The following is a 20,527-nucleotide window of genomic DNA, read 5'->3' as shown; positions in this document are numbered from 1 at the left end:
ACATAATCTTCCAATAACTTTTTAAATTTGGAAGATAGCTTTAGGCATTCTTTTCCTTCTTAATCACTTTGTGAATTTTGTTGCTGCATTGTTTGACATTCAAATCGTCTTTAATTTCATGCCTTGTAGATTTTCCAGCAGCTTTGCTACTCTTGGTAGATATCTTTGTAGTTAAATCAATCACATCTTTAGTAATTAGTGTACCACACTCTGAAATGCTGCTCTTGATTGGAGTCTAAAATTAAAATAACATAAAGATTATAAGTACTTCAAGTGTTTTCAATCTGATTAGTAATATAGAAGATGTAACTTATCTAACGTTAGAATACCTCAAAGAGTTTATCTTCATCATAGCTTTGCTCACACTCAAAAAGTGATTTCTATTTGAACATTATAAACATAATTAACAATTTATACAAAATTTAAAAATTTGTATGTATAATGTAAACAAATATGTTGGTGTTTAAACACTTACATTAAGACTGTCCTGAAGATCAGGATGACAAAATTCCTTTAAAAGAGTATCATCATCGGTGAAATTTACAACTTTATAGACATTATCTTTTCTGTTAATGTTTGAGTCCTTGATCAAACTCTTAAACATAAATTTCTTTTCCATTAAATCACCAAGCTCGGTTGGATAAGAACTTTCGTCATCTTCAAGTAATCCTTCTTTCAACTCTTTTGCAGTTTTACCAAGTAGTTGATAGTCTCTTTATTCCAAAGCAATATTGAAATAAATGCAGTGCCATCCATAACAGACAGTTGTAGCCTGTATCTAAATAGCATAATATTTTGTGTTATATAATCTATATAAAAATAATTTTAAATAGTTTGATTTTTTAAACAAACCTGTGAATAACAGATTTAACTTCAGAATTGCATTTTTTACAATAATATTTGGTTCCCTCTGTATCAACCTTTGTAATACAATTGTTGCAAGCCAAGTATGACCATCCATGGTCAAGTTCCAAACAGACGATTTTTGCAACAATCCAAAAGGAAGATTCCTTTGAATTAAAAATTAAAATAACATAACAATTAAGTTAAATAGATCAATTATACATTAAATATGTAAATATATAGTGAGAAAATTTAAAATAGATTAGTAGACTCACCTCGTAGCATTGAATCAAATCAGAAAGATATGTAAAAGATACAACACCTTTAGACAACTCATCAGTAATAGAATGACGTTTTTGAGAACTTGTCTGGGAGAGCCTCTCACATTTATAATCACATGATGAAATCAATCTGCAAAAAAATTCATAACATATAGTTTTGATATAATTTAGAATTATTATTAAACAAAAGAAGAATTAACTACATTGCAAATGTTGAGAAACATGCCTAAGCAAAACTAAATAATTTTCTAACCTGTATTTGAATTCGGTAGGCTGAGGAAGATTAGGATTAATCCAGATTTTGGTTTGATACCAACAACTACGTACTGAGTAATTTTCTGATGATTGATATTAAACAATGTCAAAAAATTATACTAATTAAATTTGTATTTTATATACAATTGTTGCAATTACAATGTTTAAACCTCTAAATTTGTGAGCCTTCATTAATTGACAAACCACAATCAAAGGTTCATCTGCAGATCCCGTCAAGTGTGGTTGTATTTGGTCTGCAAGTTCACCCCATAATGTTGTTGACAGTCTATTTTTACTGTATGAATGAAATTTAATTACATTTTAATATATATAAAAAAATATATCTATTTATAAAAGGATAAAATGAATCTAAAATAATTACATATCAACTTCTAGAACAATATTGATGAAATAACTATTGTTATCTCCTTGCTTTATTTGTTGAATTGGTTGATATGAAGCAACATGTCCAACAACATCTGCAAATAAAATACATTATTAATATATTGTAAATTTAAAATCTAATGAATGGAATAACATATCATTATTACCCAAAAACTCAGTCTCATCAACATTGTGATGAATTGTCAATTTGTCAAAGGTACGGATATTGAATATATCCATATGAAAAGAAGGATCTTGAATTTCCTTAACATTTGTAGTCACAGTGAAGTTAAGCTTGTGTTTGTGTGTTGTCTTAAATTTCATGATGTTTGGGGCAATCACATAGTAATTCATCCGAAAAACGGCAAGTTCATATAGAATTTCTCTGAAATGCTTAATTACTGTCTTTCCAAGTGATGCATGAATACAATCACCTTGTAATAAAACAAAATATAAATTATCAATAGAACAAGTAAATTTTTTAGCTTTGAATAAGAGAGATGTAAGATTAGAAAAGAGAAAGTGAGAAGAAATAGAAGGGAGAATGATAGAATATATAAAAATAAAATTAGAAAAAAAAATAAGGTAAAAAAAAGAAGATAACTTGTAAGTTAAAAAAAAAGTACACAACTTTTCAACTTTTTATGGGAAAGTTAAAAAGTCATAGTCATATCTATGACTATCACTTCATTTAGCCGTTTAGACTTATTGACTTAGCTCTAACAATTTTTTTTTAAAAAAAATTTAATCTTTCCTAATTAACTAAAAAATGGGGCCTTTGCATTTATTGTCTTAGTTCTAATATTTTTTTTTAATTTAATCCTACCTAATTAACTAAAAAATGAGGCCCCCTAAAATTGGGGGCCTAAGGCCAAGGACTTTTTTACGAGCCTTGCCAGCCGCCCCTGATAAATTTGGCTTATTCTTATTTTTTATCGTTGTTATTGTTTTGAATTTTGTTTGCTTAATCTGTTACATTTTTGTCAATTTTTGTTTATTGTTATGTTAGTATTTTTGTTTAAATTTATTTTATTTTCATTTGTTCACGAGGTGTTTACTTCCATTATTGTTACTATTTTGTTGTCATTAATTTTTGGCTATCTGCTTTTATTATTATCATTTATTATTTAATTATTGAAATTAATTATAGATACTTTGCTAAGAATTTTCTATAGTTATTTGTTATCAATTGTTATTAATATTACTTTGTTACGTTGTTATAAGTTGAGTTTGTATTTACATTATATCGTCTTTCTATCATGTCTTACAGATCCCTTTGTATCCCATTCATTTGCCATTGTTGTAGCTGCTTTAAGTTAATTTCTATTGATAATTTTAGTTGGTTGTTATTTGTATATTTGTTGTTATCTACTGTTTGAGAATATTGTGTTGTTATTTCTTTATTACGTTATTAAATCTATTTGGTTTGTTAAAATTGGCTAATGAGAAAATTTCTCCGTCGGTTTTGGAGGTCTTCCCAATGTTAAAGACGGAAATTTAATTTAAGTTCATATATTTTGTTTGTTAAAAATGACCGATGAAGAAATTATCGTCGATTCCTAAGGCCTCCAATGTTAATAAGACGGATTTTTAATTTTAAGCTAGTATTTAATTCATATTTATTTAGTACTAACACTTTTACTAAGTGTTTTTACAGGTATTCGAAGTTTCTTCCCATTGAAGCTATTCGAATGAAGTTCGAACAATATTTTTGATTCATTATTGTATATTATTGACGATAGGCAAATTTAGGCTGATTTTTATATTATTGTTGTATCATATTACTTGTATATATTGCATGTTTATTATACTTGTACATTATTGTTATCTTCTCCTCAATTTGAAAAAAGAACTCAGTCGGGATCCACATTTGTAGATTTTGAAGGATGCCTAACACCTTTTCTTCTGAATAACTTGAACCCTTTATCTAGAATCTATTGGTTTCGTAGACATTCTTTTTAAGTTAATTAATTAATTGGTCTCCTAGTTTTCCTAAAATTAGGTGGCGACTCCCTTACCTCTTTACCCTTTTTAAAATTCTTTTATTCTTTTAAAATTGAGTCACCGCAACGTTGCGCCCTCTCACGGGATGTCAACAATCCTTACCTTTGTGTGAATTTTCTTATAACAATAATTATCACTCCATCATAGATATGACACCATTCAAGGCACTCTATGAGAGGGGATGTAGATCACCAATAGGATGGTTTAAGGCTGACGATGTGAAATTTTTGGGGGTTGATTCAGTGAAGGATGTTCAAGATAAGGTGATGAGTATACAAGCTAAGCTTCTAGCAGCCTAGAACAGAAGAAGTATGCATATTATAAGGTAAGGGACATGACATTTTAATCCGGTGAAAATGTTCTTCTTAAGGTATCACCCATGAAAGGGGTGATGAGATTTGGTAAGAAAGGTAAGTTAAGTCCTAGATACATTGGTCCATTTTAGACTTGAATGTGTACGACCGGTGGCGTATAGATTGATTTTACCTCCTAATCTATCGAATGTTCATCCAATATTTCATTTATCCATGTTGAAAAGGTATCATGGTGATAGAGATTATATCATTAAGTGAGACTCAATTGTGTTAGACAAGGACCTCCAATATGAGGAGGAATCGATTGCAATTCTTGATCGTGATGTGCGCAAGTTGAGGACCAAAGAGATTAAGTTTGTGAAGGTTCAATGGAAGCATCGTCCAGTTGAGGATGCTACTTGGGAGATCGAGAGGGACATGCGAGACAAGTATCCCCAATTGTTCGTCGAATCAGGTACAACTTCACTCTTCCTTAGCCTATTTTTCCTAGTTTGTCACATGGGGACGAGTGATGGGTAAATTGATATCTATTATAACGATCGCGTTCCGTTGTTATAGAAAATCCAATGGGGAAAATTTTTTGGGTTGGAAAACTTTTTCGTAGTATATTGAAATTTCCCAACCTAGTCCAAATTTGGACGAAATCGGAGTCTTTGAGGTGTAGGAAAATCTAGTAACAATCGGGTGAATTAATTATGTTTTCGATGGCATGAGTAGTTAGATAACTCGTTAAAAAACTCGTATGACTTTATGAAATTGAATTCGGATGAGTAGAACTCCCGAAATCGATCTTAGTGTAAAGGGTATTTTCTGAGCGTCATGGGTTAGAGATGTGTTGTGAAATGAGAGTCTTGGAATTCTTTAAATAGCTCACTACCTCGCGTAACTCGCTTTGGCGCCGCTTTCTGCGGCTCTGGCGAGGCCGCTACAGCGGGGTGAGGGTCGCTGTGACGGGATCAACGTAAGTTAAGGTCGTTAATAAACCCTTAAACAACCTCATTATGCACTTTTCAACTTTTAAAGCTAAGGAATGAACCCCATGAGACTCCTACTCGCTTTTCACCATTTTTGAGGCTAAATGTAAGCTTTTCACTCCTCGAATTCATTTTTCGATCTGTAGAACGTAATAGAATGGGTGAATATGAATGGGGAAGGGTTTTGTTATAGATTCTATGGTGGAAACAACCTTAATTTGGATAATTGAAATCATAAGTTTGATCTAGGGTTCATAAAATTGTTAGTAATTTGAATAATTAATGATTGCTTATTGATTTCCGTATTATATTGATTGTTTGTAGATAAAAAATAAGCGGAACGAATTCGGAAAGGAATGGATCAAGTTTCTTAGGGTTTCAAGCTTGTTTTGAGGTATGTGATGGTTGTGATTTTATGATTGTGTGATGTATGCTTGCTCTTGCTTCATTATGATACTTGTATATGTATGAATATTATAATGTTGATCACACTTATTATAAATGAGATAGGTGAATTATCATTGCCATGAAATCATGATTTAAATGTATGATCTTGATGATATACTTGTGATTGTGATTGTGATTGTGATTATGATGTGTGAATGAGATCGGTTGCCACGTTTCAACATAACTAACTTGGATCGGTTGCCACGTTCCGACATAAAATGAGATCGATTGCCACGTTTCGACATGCTAACTGTTTGGGTTTGGGTTCCATGAGAGGACCAATGATGTGATATAAAATGTGAAATTGATTGTTGTTCGTAAATGTTGATAATATTGTATATGTTGATATATATACATGTGATTATATTGTTGTTTTGACTTGTTTATGTTGCACTAGTGGGGTAACCACATAATCCTACCAGTACACTGTGGTTGTGTAATGATACTGCACTTGCTCTTATTTTTGTTGAGTACAGGGTATCTTCAAGCGGCTATTGACAAACCTCGCCTAGAAGATCAATATCGTCATTTCGAATTCAAGGGTGAGCCAATTCTTCTGGGCTGCAATGAGATTCTCTTTCGTCTATGTCCACCATTTTTGGACTTAAACATTTGTTTTAGTTAGTTGATTAGTTTATTAGATTGATGTTGCATCCCTTCTTGTTTAGACTTGTTGAACTTTAGATGTTTTGGTAAATTGACTTTTAGGTTCTAGGTTATTTCTTCCGCATTGTTTAGTTCTTGATAGACTTTTGTTGGAGTTATGAGAACTCCCTAATTATTTCCTTAGTATTTGACTTGCTTCGTATACTTAAATGCCTTAGTTTTAGATTAGTTGCTTGATTTGAGTTGTAATAGTGGTTCTCCCACGGAGTTAGTGTAGATGTCAATTACGATGGTCTGGGTCGTGACATTGTCTTAGGTGTGTTTTGTTGCCTACGCTTAAGATGGTTCATATCCTTAGATTGGTATTGGCTTTTGTTGTGTTGTCTGCGGTGTTGCCCTTCTAGGGCTTTGAGTTTTGAAACTTGTTTTGTGTTACAATTTCCTCTTCTTTTTTATATGCCAAAAGGGGGAAGATATTGTCAATATCGTCTTGTGTATTTTGTATAGTGCTGATATTGTATAGGAAATGAAGTAGATTTATCATCATCAAAAAGGGGGAAATTAATGATTCGACACTCATATCAAATGCCATATAAATGAGATTTTGATGATAGACACGATGAACCAGGTTCATCCCGATTAACTTAGAATTCAAAATAAAAAGGTGGGAAAAGGATCTCAAGCTGAAATTACTGAAATAAAAAAGAAGAGTTTTTGCATTAAGAAGAAAGTCGAGTCAAAAGAGTAAAACAATAAAAGAGGAAGAGTCATGTACAAATAAGGAGATGTGGCATACGCGTTAGAAAGGGGTTAGTATTTACATAAAATATCTAATTCCTTTCCTTATATAAATGTAAATTTCGTCCTTAAACAAATTGGACTTGTAATTAATTAGACTTTATAAAAGGACAAGGCTGAATAAAGAAAAAACGGTCTTTGCATAATTCAAACAAAGAGAGAAAGAGAAAATTACAGGAAGCCCAAAGCAGTCAAGAAGAGAAGAACGAAAGAAGTACTAGAGTTAGGATTTCTTTCGGAATAGTTGAGTCACATTAATTCTTAGTTGAATCAGTGTTTAGGAAGGGGAGAGTAGAGAGTTTGTGAGTTTTGTAAACAAGAAGTGAGTTTGAATTCTTGGGATTGAGTTAAGAGAAAGTTTGAGAGTTTTGTAAACAAGAAGCGAGTTAGGAAGGGGAGAGTAGAGAGTTTGTGAGTTTTGTAAACAAGAAGTGAGTTTGAATTCTTGGGGTTGAGTTAAGAGAAAGTTTGAGAGTTTTGTAAACAAGAAGTGAGTTTGACTTCTTGGAGAGTATATAGTTTTCGATTAGAGTTAATCGAAAAAAAGGTAGTTTTAGAGTTAAATTCATCGATTGATTGAGTTGTAATCTTGAATCTATCTTATATCTATATCTATATTACCTTAAAAGCATAAACTCCTAACTTGAATGTCAAATTACTATAATATCCCTAACTTATGTTGTGACTTTTTTGATGAGTTGTGACTTTTATGATAAGTTGTGACTTTTTTCAAAGGGTTGTGATTTTTCGATGAGTCGTGACTTTTCCCAAGAGCTTTGACTTTTTCAACAAGTTGTGACTTTTCGAAAGGGTTGTGACTTCTCGGAAAGGTCATGACTTTTCAGATAAAACACAAAAAAATACTTGTTCATACTACCTTTTGTTGACTATAAGTAGAGAGGTTTCCTCTCATTTTCAACCACAATATTTTTAATATTCACACAAAAATACTTGTTCATACTATCCTTTGTTGACAATAAGTAGATGGATTCCCACTCATTTTCAACCACAATTTTTTAAATCTTCTACTCTTCTTCTTCTTACATTTTTTTTTTGTGTGATTTATTGTCAAGACGATATTTGTCTTGACAATTCCCTTTTCTATGTTAATCCGTTATTGCTTTAAACTTACATTAACACGGCTGCTTGGTACCCTACAATTGCTCACGACATTCTGAAATTACGCAATGTGAATCACATTCCACGTTGAATATTGCCTATGATTACAACCCTCTCATTCACTTTGTTCCTTCCCCTTGCTGCAACAATATGACTGACTATAGTTTGTTCGCCTGCATTTATACAATTTCCCTGACATTTGCAACTACAAATTTCCTATATTTGGATTAATTCTAACCTTACGAATGGGCTCTTTACATCTTACTCTTCACCTCTGTTATGCATCACATTCACCCCAACTCTGACTCACATTCCTACAGGGAAACACCATGAATTTTGTTTCATCCCCTTCAGGCAACAACTATACAATTCTGACTCACATTTCTAATGCTTAAATTGTATACATAGTCTATACATGCCATACCCCAACAAGCAAAGTTGTGTGTCTAGTTGCCAAATATAGTACAAAAACATTTCCATACATGTATTAAAAGCATAGGCCACCACTTCAACCACCTCCGCGTTGAACAAACACCAACTTCTAGTATTCCCAAACAGATGTAACCTATCGTCTCCCACTCTTTATAACTCATAAACGCAGATGTTTTCTCCCCAAACAGATGACACACAGGTATGTAACGACACACCCTCATATTGAAAATACTGCTTTACTAAAACATAACCTTTTCCTTCGGCAATTTAATTGTTTTCCCTTCACACACATTAACCGCAAACACACATTCCCTTTTTTTTTAATTTTATCTTTCATTACCACGGCTGCCTGTACAATTACTCACGACATTCTGAAAGTGAACCGTATGAATCACATTCCAGATGGAATATTGCCTAAGAGTACAACCCACTCACATACTTTGTTTATTCCCCTTGCGGCAACAATAACATAGACTATTATTTGTTCTACTGAGTATATACAGTCTTCTGGCATTTGAAATTACAGGTTTCCCATATATGTGTTACATCTGACCAGGGGCGACTCTTGCATACAAAATTTGAGGCATATGCCTCAAATTATTTCCAAGAATAAATTTTTGTTATTTTTTTTACATAAAATTAAATTATTTTATTCTCCTTAACCTCATTCAAATAGAAAAAATCAATTATTTTTTGCTAACACTCATATTATTTATCTGTTTGAACTCTTTTTTTGTTTTCAAATCTTTGATAAGGTAGAGTAATAGACTATCAAATATATGAATTAATAGTCGAAAAATGTTGAATAACATAAATTACAATTTTTTTTTATTTCTTCTTAAATTTTCAAGCAATACAACAAACATAGTTAGTAGGATAACCAAGTTATCAACTTCAAATTCTATGATTTTAACTCTTGTTTTTATATAAAGTTTGTCAACTTATTACTAAGAATTATGTTAACAATTCATATAGTAATAGCCCCAGTAAAAGAGTGTTTTCTAATTTGAATTGATAAAATCTTACCTAAAACTAATAATAATAAAAAAGATATTTGAAGAAATCATATATAAAGAAATTCTAAGCAAAAATTTACATCTAAAAAGCTAGAAAAATAATTTTAAAATAAATACATATGAAGTTTATTTAGATTTTAGGCTTTTAATTGAAATATAAAAGTTAGAAAAATAATTTTAAATAAATATATATGAAGTTTATTTAGATTTTAAGCCTCTAATTGAAATTTCGCTTTAGACCTCTAATTACTTTGACCCACCCCTGCTTCTGACCTTAAGCTTGCGCTCTTTACATCTTACTCTACCCTCTTGTATGCATCACAGTCACACCAAATCTGCTTCACAGTCCAGAGGGAAAGTATCATACAAACTAGCATGTAGAGGGCACTAATCGACTTTGTTACATTGCCTTGAGGCAATAATTATATGGACTATTATTGGTTCTTTTGCTTACCTGCAGTCCCTTGGCAATTATAAAAATAGTCATTATAATATATAAATATATCTGTTGCTGCAAGCCTTAGGTTATCCGCACATTGCATTTTACTGATAACGTTTTTTATGCATCAAATTACTGCCAATTATTGCAGACTATTACCCTACGCTACCCTCATCAATGGTACTAATACATTTTTACCCCTGGAGTTAACATTGTTGCACTCATCTCCCCAGGTACCTGCACTCATCGAGATTCAGGCCACATGGCGACTGAGACACAAAGACTGATGTGAACAAACTGCATCACATGTTGAACATCTTAGCAGGGGCTATCATACTGGTCGTCTGGCTTCTTATCCTCAAAGTTGCCACTACATATTTCCTGGTCTTTATGAGCTCTTAGGTTCTTCTGGTCGTATTCATGTTGGGAAACACGACCAAGACGACATTCAAGGCAATAATATTCTTATTTGTGATGCACCCATTTGATGTAGGCGACCATGTTGAAATTGACGGAGTTCGTGTAAGAATTCATCCACTCTTAAAGGACCTTTTATGATTCTTGGGTTACAGATGATTGTAGAAGAGATGAATATATTGACTACGATACTTCTGAGATACGATAGCCTGAAGATCATATATCCCAACAGTGTCTTATCTACAAAGCCCATAAGTAACTACTATCGCAGTACAGACATGCGAGATACAATCGAATTTGGCATGCATATCTCAACTCCTATTGAAAATATAGCATTGATGAAAGAGAAAATAACAAGGTATATATAACTATTCATCTTCCAATGATCAATTTTAGTTGTTTACTTTACGGATCTCTTGTGTTATAGTGGTTGACTTACTCTTTTATGATGCTCAACATAAGAATACACATATCTTAGTAGTCTCTCTACACACAAATCACCCGTCCCGACTCTTTTTCCGGAAATAGTAATGTTGGTAAAATAGATGGAACAAAACGCCTTTTTTGACTTGCTTCTCAACTTAAGCAAGAAACCAGAGTTCCTCTGTGTCAATTTGTTTTTCTTACTTTCTTATTGTGTTTGTATAAAAAAGACATCTTTTCCTTTTTGCAACTCTTTAATATCAACTTTTCACATCACAATGCTTAAGACCACAAGATTCAAAAATATTCTTAACTTTCTAATGCTCCAAATACTCAAAACCAAACAAATAAATTGAAACGAAATGAGTAATATTCATCCCCTTATAATAATTTATGGTATGGCTTCTGTACTGCTAGATATATTTAGAACAAAAGTGATAAGGGATATTGAACACTTAAACAAGATAAGATGGTCAGTATAGATTACACACACAATGAATTTGCAAGACATGGGAGAGATATGGGCCAAGATAGCCCTTTTAGTTGAGGAAATGGTTAAGATATTCAGAGAGTTAGATATTGAGTATCATACACTACTAAAAAAATAGTGAATACCGACCTACAAATACCGACCTCCGGAAGTCGGTATTCCCTGAAATACCGACCTAAAACCGACATTCCAACTTAGGTCGGAAAAAGCTTGGTCGCTATTCAATACCGACCTCTGGAGGTCGGTAGTTACTGAGGTCAGTTTTTATTTTATGTCGGAAAATTCATATATTATTATTTCCGACTTCCTGAGGTCAGAATTGGAATACCGACATTCGAAGGTAGGTATTTTTATTTTTGTAATGTTGAAATTCTGGCCTCCGGAGGTCGGTATTTTTATTTTTGTAATGTTGAAATTTTGACCTCCGGAGGTCGGTATTTTTATTTTTGTAATGTTGAAATTCTGACCTCTGGAGGTCGGTATTTTTATTTTTGTAATGTTAAAATTCCGACCTCCGGAGGTCGGTATTTTTATTTTTGTTTTTTTAAAATTCCGACCTCCGGAGGTCGGTAATTTTATTTTTGTAATGTTGAAATTCTGACCTCCGGAGGTCGATATTTTTATTTTTTGTAATGTTGATATTCTGACCTCCGGAGGTCGGTATTTTTATTTTTGTAATGTTGAAATTCTGACCTCCGGAGGTCGGTATTTTTATTTTTGTAATGTTAAAATTTCGACCTCCGGAGGTCGGTATTTTTATTTTTGTATTATTAAAATTTCGACCTCCGGAGGTCGGTAATTTTATTTTTGTAATGTTGAAATTCCGACCTCCAGAGGTCGGTATTTTTATTTTTTGTAATGTTGATATTCTGACCTCCGGAGGTCGGTATTTTATTTCTGTATTTTTAAAATTCCGACCTCCGGAGGTCGGGTTTTTTATTTTTGTAATGTTTGAAATTTCGACTTCCAGAGGTCGGTATTTTTATTTTTGTAATGTTGAAATTCCGATCTCCGGAGGTCGATTTTTTGCTACAAAATAGGTAGCAAATTGCTGCAATTTTTAGTTGCCCACCTGCATATTTATACCAAAACAACCCAAAGCCAAATAAACTTCATCCAACCAAAACAACACAATATTTTCAACATATACATTAAACTATTTCAAAATAAACTTCATCCAACTTCAAAATAAACTAAAATACGATCAAATTAAACAATTCCAAAAATATAGAAGTCTAAAATGTCAAATAGATACAACTACTCCTAATCACTCTCACTCTCCTTGTCAGACTTACCATTCTCATCACCCTCACTTTTCTTATCAGACTTATCATTCTCATCACTACTGGTCGGACATGGAGGAAGAATATTTCCTAATTCAAAAAGAAAAGTTAGTTGGGCCTGAAGCGCTGCATACCTCTTGTTCTCTACCTCCTTTGCTGCCGCAATCTCCTTCTCTCTATTCCTCTCTTTTTCTTCTCTCTTCTTCTCTCTTTCGGCTACAACAACAAGTTCTGCATGGAGATAAGCTATCTTACTCTCCATTGCAGATATTGTCTCTTTATCCCCGCCATCAAAGCTTGAGGATGATGAACCACAATACCAAGACTTCTTTTTCTAATACGCCTTTTCTGGATAGCCGTAGATTGAACCTCTAATCAGTTCACCAGCATTCTATTTCCATAGATTCTCATTTTCTTCTTGTGTAAATGGTCTGTCCTGACTCTCAAGTGGTAGAGTACTACGATATTCCTGAGATATTCGTATATACCTATCCTGTAATTTAAACAAAGAACTCTACGAATAAGAATGTAATATATACAAGGAAAAGAAAAAAAGATTAGTTTGAATGGAGTTCTTACATATGTCTCTTGAGCACGTGGCTCAATCCATCTTTCTTCTTCTGTGGGGTTCGTACTCTTCTTGACGTGAGTAACCTTGAACATCTCTGCTACAACTACCTGCCTACCCAACTCTTTTTCCTGCAAATAACATATATAGAATATGATCTCATTAATCTCCAAAAAGTACTAATCAAAAAAGAAAAAAAATATTTTACTAAATTAAGAAAGTATACCATTCTTTCCTTTCTAGTAACTTGGCTAATAGCTCCACCAGTGTGCAAAGAGCCTCCCTTTTCTGATGCGCGAGCCATATTTCCAATCTCACTCCTCTTTTTAAATTTTTCATCAGTACTCCAATGTTTCAGTAACAGAGCCCATCAATCCGGTAACATAAACTTAGGCATTCTGTTTTTTTCCGACAGTCACAAAATGTGCTAGAAAACAACTTTGAAGCTTTAAGCTTGAAGTTCACTTGAACGTCATCCTCGTGTTCGGGAGCCCATACATAATATTTCTGTAATAAAAAATAACTAAATATTTATTGTTCAAATGACTGGAGAATTAAATATATATGATGTGAATTTAATTTATATATATTCTTACCTTAAATTCGTTGAACATCTGCCCTTGGGTGTTAAGTGGAATCGAACTCCAATTCGGATACACACCATTATAGTGAGTTTCGATGCACTTTAAAATAATCTTTGCCATACCCACATCCGGACGTAAGCTGAAATACGAGTTCATTGACAAAGTAGAGTAAACAAAAAATAATCAATCAATTAAAACATAAATAGATAAATGAAAGATAAAACATAATTAAATCATACTTGTATCCTAATGGCTCGATGACGAGTCTCCGAAAATTGTCTCTATCGCCTGGCTGAGGACCATGTGCATCTGAGTGCTGGGTGGTGGGAGTATTAGGCTCTGAGCCATTGGATTCAAGATGAAGATTGGAAAGTCCAATTGATCCACTATTAGTATTCAAAGTATTGCACTGACTAGCACTAGATGATGGTATGGTAGACCCACGACCAAGATGTGAATAGCCCTGCAAAGTTTGGTACCCCGAACTAGGTACCACAGTGGGTGTAGATATAGTATAACCAGATTGTGGAGCCACATGAGTAGAGGCATTATGTGACTGGTGTGCCGAGTGAATAGTTGAAACTGAGGCTCGTTTTGAAATATTAACTCGAGAGGGCTCATCAGATATCACGACCCCAGTGGGCCTTCTCATAGCATTTTCCTTAAATTTCTTTTTTTGGATTAGCATATTTTTTTGATTTACCCTTGTCTTTATCTACCATCTATATCAATTAAATATAAAGATTAAAACAAAGTAGTACACAATGATGTCACAATGTCGAACAAATATATCAAACAAAGTTATCATAACATAAGGCTTAATCCAAATAGTCTTTCACAATGTCAAACAAAAGTTAAAACTACTAAAATATAAAGTATACTCAAATATAAAAATCCACTAACTAAACATACAAATTGTTATTCATCCTCTTCAGAAGTTTCTTATCATCTATCCATTCACATGCATCATCTTCGGAAGTTTCCTCCTCATCTATCCATTCATCCTCTTTAGAAGTTTCTTATCATCTGTCCATTCACATGCATCATCTTCGGAAGTTTCCTCCTCATCTATCCATTCATCCTCTTCGAAAGTTTCCTCCTCATCCTCCTCCATATTTGTTGGCATATCTAACTCCTCTCTATTAACTTCTTCTAAAATGTGATCAGGATGCTCCAAATTCATTTCTAACTCAGCATCCACTACTTGATGAACACTTGATATTTCATTTTGATATGCAACATCCAATTCATTCTCAACTTCCACTCGCCCCATCGATTTTGTTTTGATTACAACCCACCAATCAGACTTATCCATACGCAACAGATAAGGAGCATAGTACACTTGCTTAGCATTCTGTGCAATAATAAAAGATCATAAGCCTCATACTTCCTAGTGTGCTTGACTTCAATGATATTATGCTGCTTAAGCTCCCTCGTACCTCTTGAAGTTGGATCAAACCACTTGCATTGGAAAAGTACTATTCTTTTGCTTGGCCAACCCGAATACTCCAACTCTACAATCTCCTGTAGGACGCCAAAATAATCAACATTCTCATTTTGATTTCCATCATCACTTTTAACCCAAACACCACTATTATTAGTTTTCTTATTCTTTGAGTATTTCTCTGTGGCAAATTTAAAACCATTTACGTTATATTGGGACATTGTGTGAACTGTAATCGGTCCCCAAGAAATATCCTTGAAAAATTGATCAAATGTGGTGGCATTTTCTGAATTGTAGACCTATATATGGTTAGTAAATTAAAAGCAATGTTAGTAGAAAGAAGAGTACACTAATCTCTTAATAGGTGTATATATTACAACACTTACCCAATTAGTATACCACGTTATAAATGATGGAAACACTTGATCATGACCATATTGGCTCACAAAATAACTGCAGAACCACATTGAAAATACAGTTAGTTTCCTTAATAAAATCGGAGTTGAATATATGTTGTTTACATACTTAATTTTCTTACTCTAAGAAGGGTTGGACTTTTGGACAATTCAACAAGATGAAGCTCTGCAGATTTTTTCTCCTTTTCGGTAAGTTTGTGCAATGTACACTTTTTTGAACCCTTACCCGGTTGGTTGAAGATTGATAATGATTGCACTGCAGGATCATTCCCAGTAGCATCATGTTGATTAGGTCTGTTTCTCAAACACGACACATAATCATCAAAGTAGTAAGAACAAAAGTGGGATCTTTCTTTAGCTAGATATACTTGAACCATACAGCCCTCCACCCTATGCTTATTCTTAATACCCCTTTTAGACTTGCCAATGCTCCTATAAAATTTTATATTAGATATATAATTTCAAAAGATATATGAATGATTTATGAAATAAGAATAAATATGTTATAGTTACTTACCGCTCAAAAGAATACATCCACCTATATTGGACTGGACCTCCCAGTATGGCTTCATGAACAAGGTGATGGGAAGATGTTCCATCACATCAAAGAACCCAGGTGGAAGAATCTTCTCCAACTTATCACTAATAATAACGATATTTTTGGCCATCCGAACCAGATTCTCTACTCTCAATGTGCTGGAACACAAGTCTTTGAAGAACAAACTGATCTCTGTCATCGGTTTCCATATGTTTTCAGGCAATCCACAAAAAGCAATCAGAAGTAATTGTTCCATGAAAACATGACAATCATGACTTTTCATCCCATGTAATATTCCACGCTCAATGTCAACCCTCTTTCCCAAATTTGAGGCATATCCATCTGGCATTTTCAAGCTTTCCACCCATTCACAAATTTTTCTCTTCTGTTCCATTGTGAATGAATAACTAGCCTTGGGGTTAAGTAACTTGTTGTTGGCAGACTCCTGTAAATGCAACTCCGGTCGTCTACAATGTTCTGGTAAGTCAAGTCTCGCCTTAACATTATCTTTTGTCTTGCCACTCACATCCATTACAGTGTTGAACAAATTATCAAAATAATTCTTTTCAATATGCATGACATCAAGATTATGTCTAAGCAAATTATCCTTCCAATAAGGTAACTCCCAGAATATACTCTGTTTAGTCCAATTATGTGCAACACCATACCCATCAAATTTGTACGGTGGTTCCTCAGTTACCTTTGGAAAATTTTGAACCCTTTCCCAAATATCATCACCTGTTAATATTGGGGGTAGACCATCTCGTTTAGTTTTATTCTTTTTAAATGCATATTTCTTTCTCCTAAACTCATGATCAGGTGGCAAGAATCGACAGTGACAATCAAACCATGAATTTTTTCTCCCATGTTTTAATGTGAATGATTTAGTATCTTCCATACAGTAGGGACATTCTAATTTTCCAGCAGTCATCCATCCAGATAGCATTCCATAGGCAGGAAAATCATTAATAGTCCACATTAAAGTAGCACGCATGTTGAAATTTTGTTTACGAGAAATGTCCCATGTTTCTACCCCCTCAGACCACAACAATTTCAACTCATCAATCAAAGGTTGTAAGTACACATCAATCTTGCTTTTTGGATTACTCGGACCAGGAATGACACAATTCAGAAATATATATGGACTTGTCATACACATCTCAGGTGGAAGATTATACGGTGTAATAAACACAGGCCAACAAGAATATGGTGCAGCCCTAACTGAAAAAAGGGGTGAAACCATCCGCACACAAACCCAGCCTAACATTCCTAGGTTCAGCGGCAAAATCTGGATAAGTTCTATCAAAATGTTTCCAAGCCTCTCCGTCAGATGGATGACACATGACACCAGGTGGCCTTTTATTTTCACGGTTCCATCTCATATAAGGAGCAGAGCTATTTGATGCATATAACCTTTTCAATCTTGGTATAAGAGGTAAATAATGCATTGCCTTAATAACAAGTTTCTTTCTGGTAGAACCAGTCTTATAGCGAGGGTGACTACAAAAGTTACAAGACTCTAGATCGACATCCTCCTTATAGTATAACATGCAACCTTTTTCACAACAATCAATTCTTATCGAGGAGAGTCCTAACTTAGACACCAATGCATTTGCTTTATAATAAGAATCAAGAATCTCTACATTGGGATCAACTAATTCCTTTATAAGATCTATCATAGAGTTCATTGCACCTTGAGAAATATTATTGTCAGATTTGATATCAATCTAACTGCAACAGACAATTTAGAGTGTTGACTCCCGTTGAACAAAGGACTACTACAATCACGCAATTGTTCATAAAAGATGTTTTCTTCTTCATTAGGAGCTTCTTCTACATTTTCTCCTTGTTCAAAATCAGAATGCATCCCAAAAGCATCATCGACCATATCTGACATTCTAGAACCTTGAAAATAATTATGCTCGGTAGATCTACTACTTTCACCGACAACAAAGTTATTAAACATAATGTCACTTTCAACCTCACCATTACTAGTCCAAATTGTATACCCTGGTTTGAATCCATTCATCATAAGATGCATAGCAACAGTCTCTGTTGTATGATATCTCACATTTTCACAATTAATACACGGACACCTAATCAATCTTGAAGTTAAAAAATCATCAAGTGTCTTTGCAAGATTTATACATCTAGTGACACCATCTGCGAATTATGGAATTATACCCGCTCGACCAGGATTGTTTCTATTATACATCCAACTATGATCAGGATCCATCTACACAAACAATAATGATAATTTTAATTCCAACAACTAAATTCACCAACTAAACGACATTATTTATTTTAACTTATTCAAACAACTTAACAACTTTTTAACTTTAACTAGTTTAGTTTTGACTTAATTCCAACTACTAAATTCACTAACTAAACCACAATATTTATTTTAACTTATTTAAATAACTTAACAACTTTTTAACTTTAACTAGTTTAGTTTTGACTTAATTCCAACAACTAAATTCACTAACTAACCCATATTATTTATTTTAACTTATTCAAACAACTTAACAACTTTTTAACTTTAACTAGTTTAGTTTTGACTTAATTCCGACAACTAAATTCACTAACTAACCCACAATATTTATTTTAACTTTTTTAAACAACTTAACAACTTTTTAACTTTAACTACATTAGTTTTGACATAATTCCAACAACTAAATTCACTAACTAAACCACAATATTTATTTTAACTTATTTAAACAACTTAACAACTTTCTAACTTTAACTAGTTTAGTTTTGACTTAATTCCGACAACTAAATTCACTAACTAACCCACAATATTTATTTTAACTTCTTTAAACAACTTAACAACTTTTTAACTTTAACTACATTAGTTTTGACTTAATTCCAACAACTAAATTCACTAACTAAATCACAATATTTATTTTAAATTATTTAAACAACTTAACAACTTTTTCACTATAACTAGTTTAGTTTTGACTTAATTCCGACAACTAAATTCACTAACTAACCCACAACATTTATTTTAACTTATTTAAACAACTTAACAACTTTTTAACTTTAACTACATTAGTTTTGACTTAATTCCGACAACTAAATTCACTAACTAACCCACAATATTTATTTTAACTTCTTTAAACAACTTAACAACTTTTTAACTTTAACTACATTAGTTTTGACTTAATTCCAACAACTAAATTCACTAACTAAACCACAATATTTATTTTAACTTATTTAAAAAAACTTAACAACTTTTTCACTATAACTAGTTTAGTTTTGACTTAATTCCGACAACTAAATTCACTAACTAACCCACAACATTTATTTTAACTTATTTAAACAACTTAACAACTTTTTAACTTTAACTACATTAGTTTTGACTTAATTCCAACAACTAAATTCACTAACTTACCCACAATATTTATTTTAACTTCTTTAAACAACTTAACAACTTTTTAACTTTAACTACATTAGTTTTGACTTAATTCCGACAACTAAATTCACTAACTTACCCACAATATTTATTTTAACTTCTTTAAACAACTTAACAACTTTTTAACTTTAACTACATTAGTTTTGACTTAATTTCAACAACTAAAGTCACTAACTAAACCACATTATTTTTTTTTAAAACTTATTTAAACAACATAACAACTTTTTAACTTTACCTAGTTTAGTTTTGACTTAATTCCGACAACTAAATTCACTAACTAACCCCACAATATTTATTTTAACTTCTTTAAACAACTTAACAACTTTTTAACTTTAACTACATTAGTTTTGACTTAATTCCGACAACTAAATTCACTAACTAACCCACAATATTTATTTTAACTTATTTAAACAACTTAACAATTTTTTAACTTTAACTACATTAGTTTTGACTTAATTCCGACAACTAAATTCACTAACTTACCCACAATATTTATTTTAACTTCTTTAAACAACTTAACAACTTTTTAAGTTTAACTACATTAGTTTTGACTTAATTCCGACAACTAAATTCACTAACTAACCCACAATATTTATTTTAACTTCTTTAAACAACTTAACAACTTTTTAACTTTAACTATATTAGTTTTGACTTAATTTCGACAACTAAATTCACTAACTAACCCACAATATTTATTTTAACTTCTTTAAACAACTTAACAACTTTTTAACTTTAACTACAGTAGTTTTAACTTAATTCCAACAACTAAATTGACTAACTAAACCACATTATTTATTTTAACTTAATTAAACAACATAACAACTTTTTAACTTTACCTAGTTTAGTTTTGACTTAATTCCAACAACTAAATACACCAACTAAATCAATTTTATCATCTATATGATCAAATAGTGTTGGTACTTATGCTCAACAAATGTATTATTTCTAAATTTAAAGCTAAGTGTCAACATTAGATGGACACAAATCGATCTTGCAAGAAAATCAATTTTGTCATCAATAGGATCAACTAGTGTTGGTAC

At 32.5% G+C, this 20,527-nt stretch overlaps 1 protein-coding gene across 1 annotated transcript; it reads right to left on the bottom strand.

Moving 5' to 3' along the window:
• Positions 1-40: 40 nt before the first annotated feature.
• Positions 41-12,787, bottom strand: LOC125819380 (uncharacterized). The gene is made up of 7 exons (XM_049498822.1): positions 12,660-12,787; positions 10,150-10,209; positions 1,119-1,254; positions 853-1,010; positions 476-713; positions 330-380; positions 41-235 (listed from the first exon to the last, which is right to left on the bottom strand). Exons 1-7 carry the CDS (start codon positions 12,785-12,787, stop codon positions 41-43), a joined length of 966 nt encoding a protein of 321 aa, XP_049354779.1.
• Between the last annotated feature and the right edge of the window lie 7,740 nt (positions 12,788-20,527).

Source organism: Solanum verrucosum, unplaced genomic scaffold (genome assembly GCF_900185275.1).
Source record: "Solanum verrucosum unplaced genomic scaffold, falcon-dt-bn FXZP01000245.1, whole genome shotgun sequence".
In the NCBI taxonomy this organism is placed as follows: Eukaryota; Viridiplantae; Streptophyta; class Magnoliopsida; order Solanales; family Solanaceae; genus Solanum; species Solanum verrucosum.
This window is presented reverse-complemented; position numbering and strand designations above follow the sequence as displayed.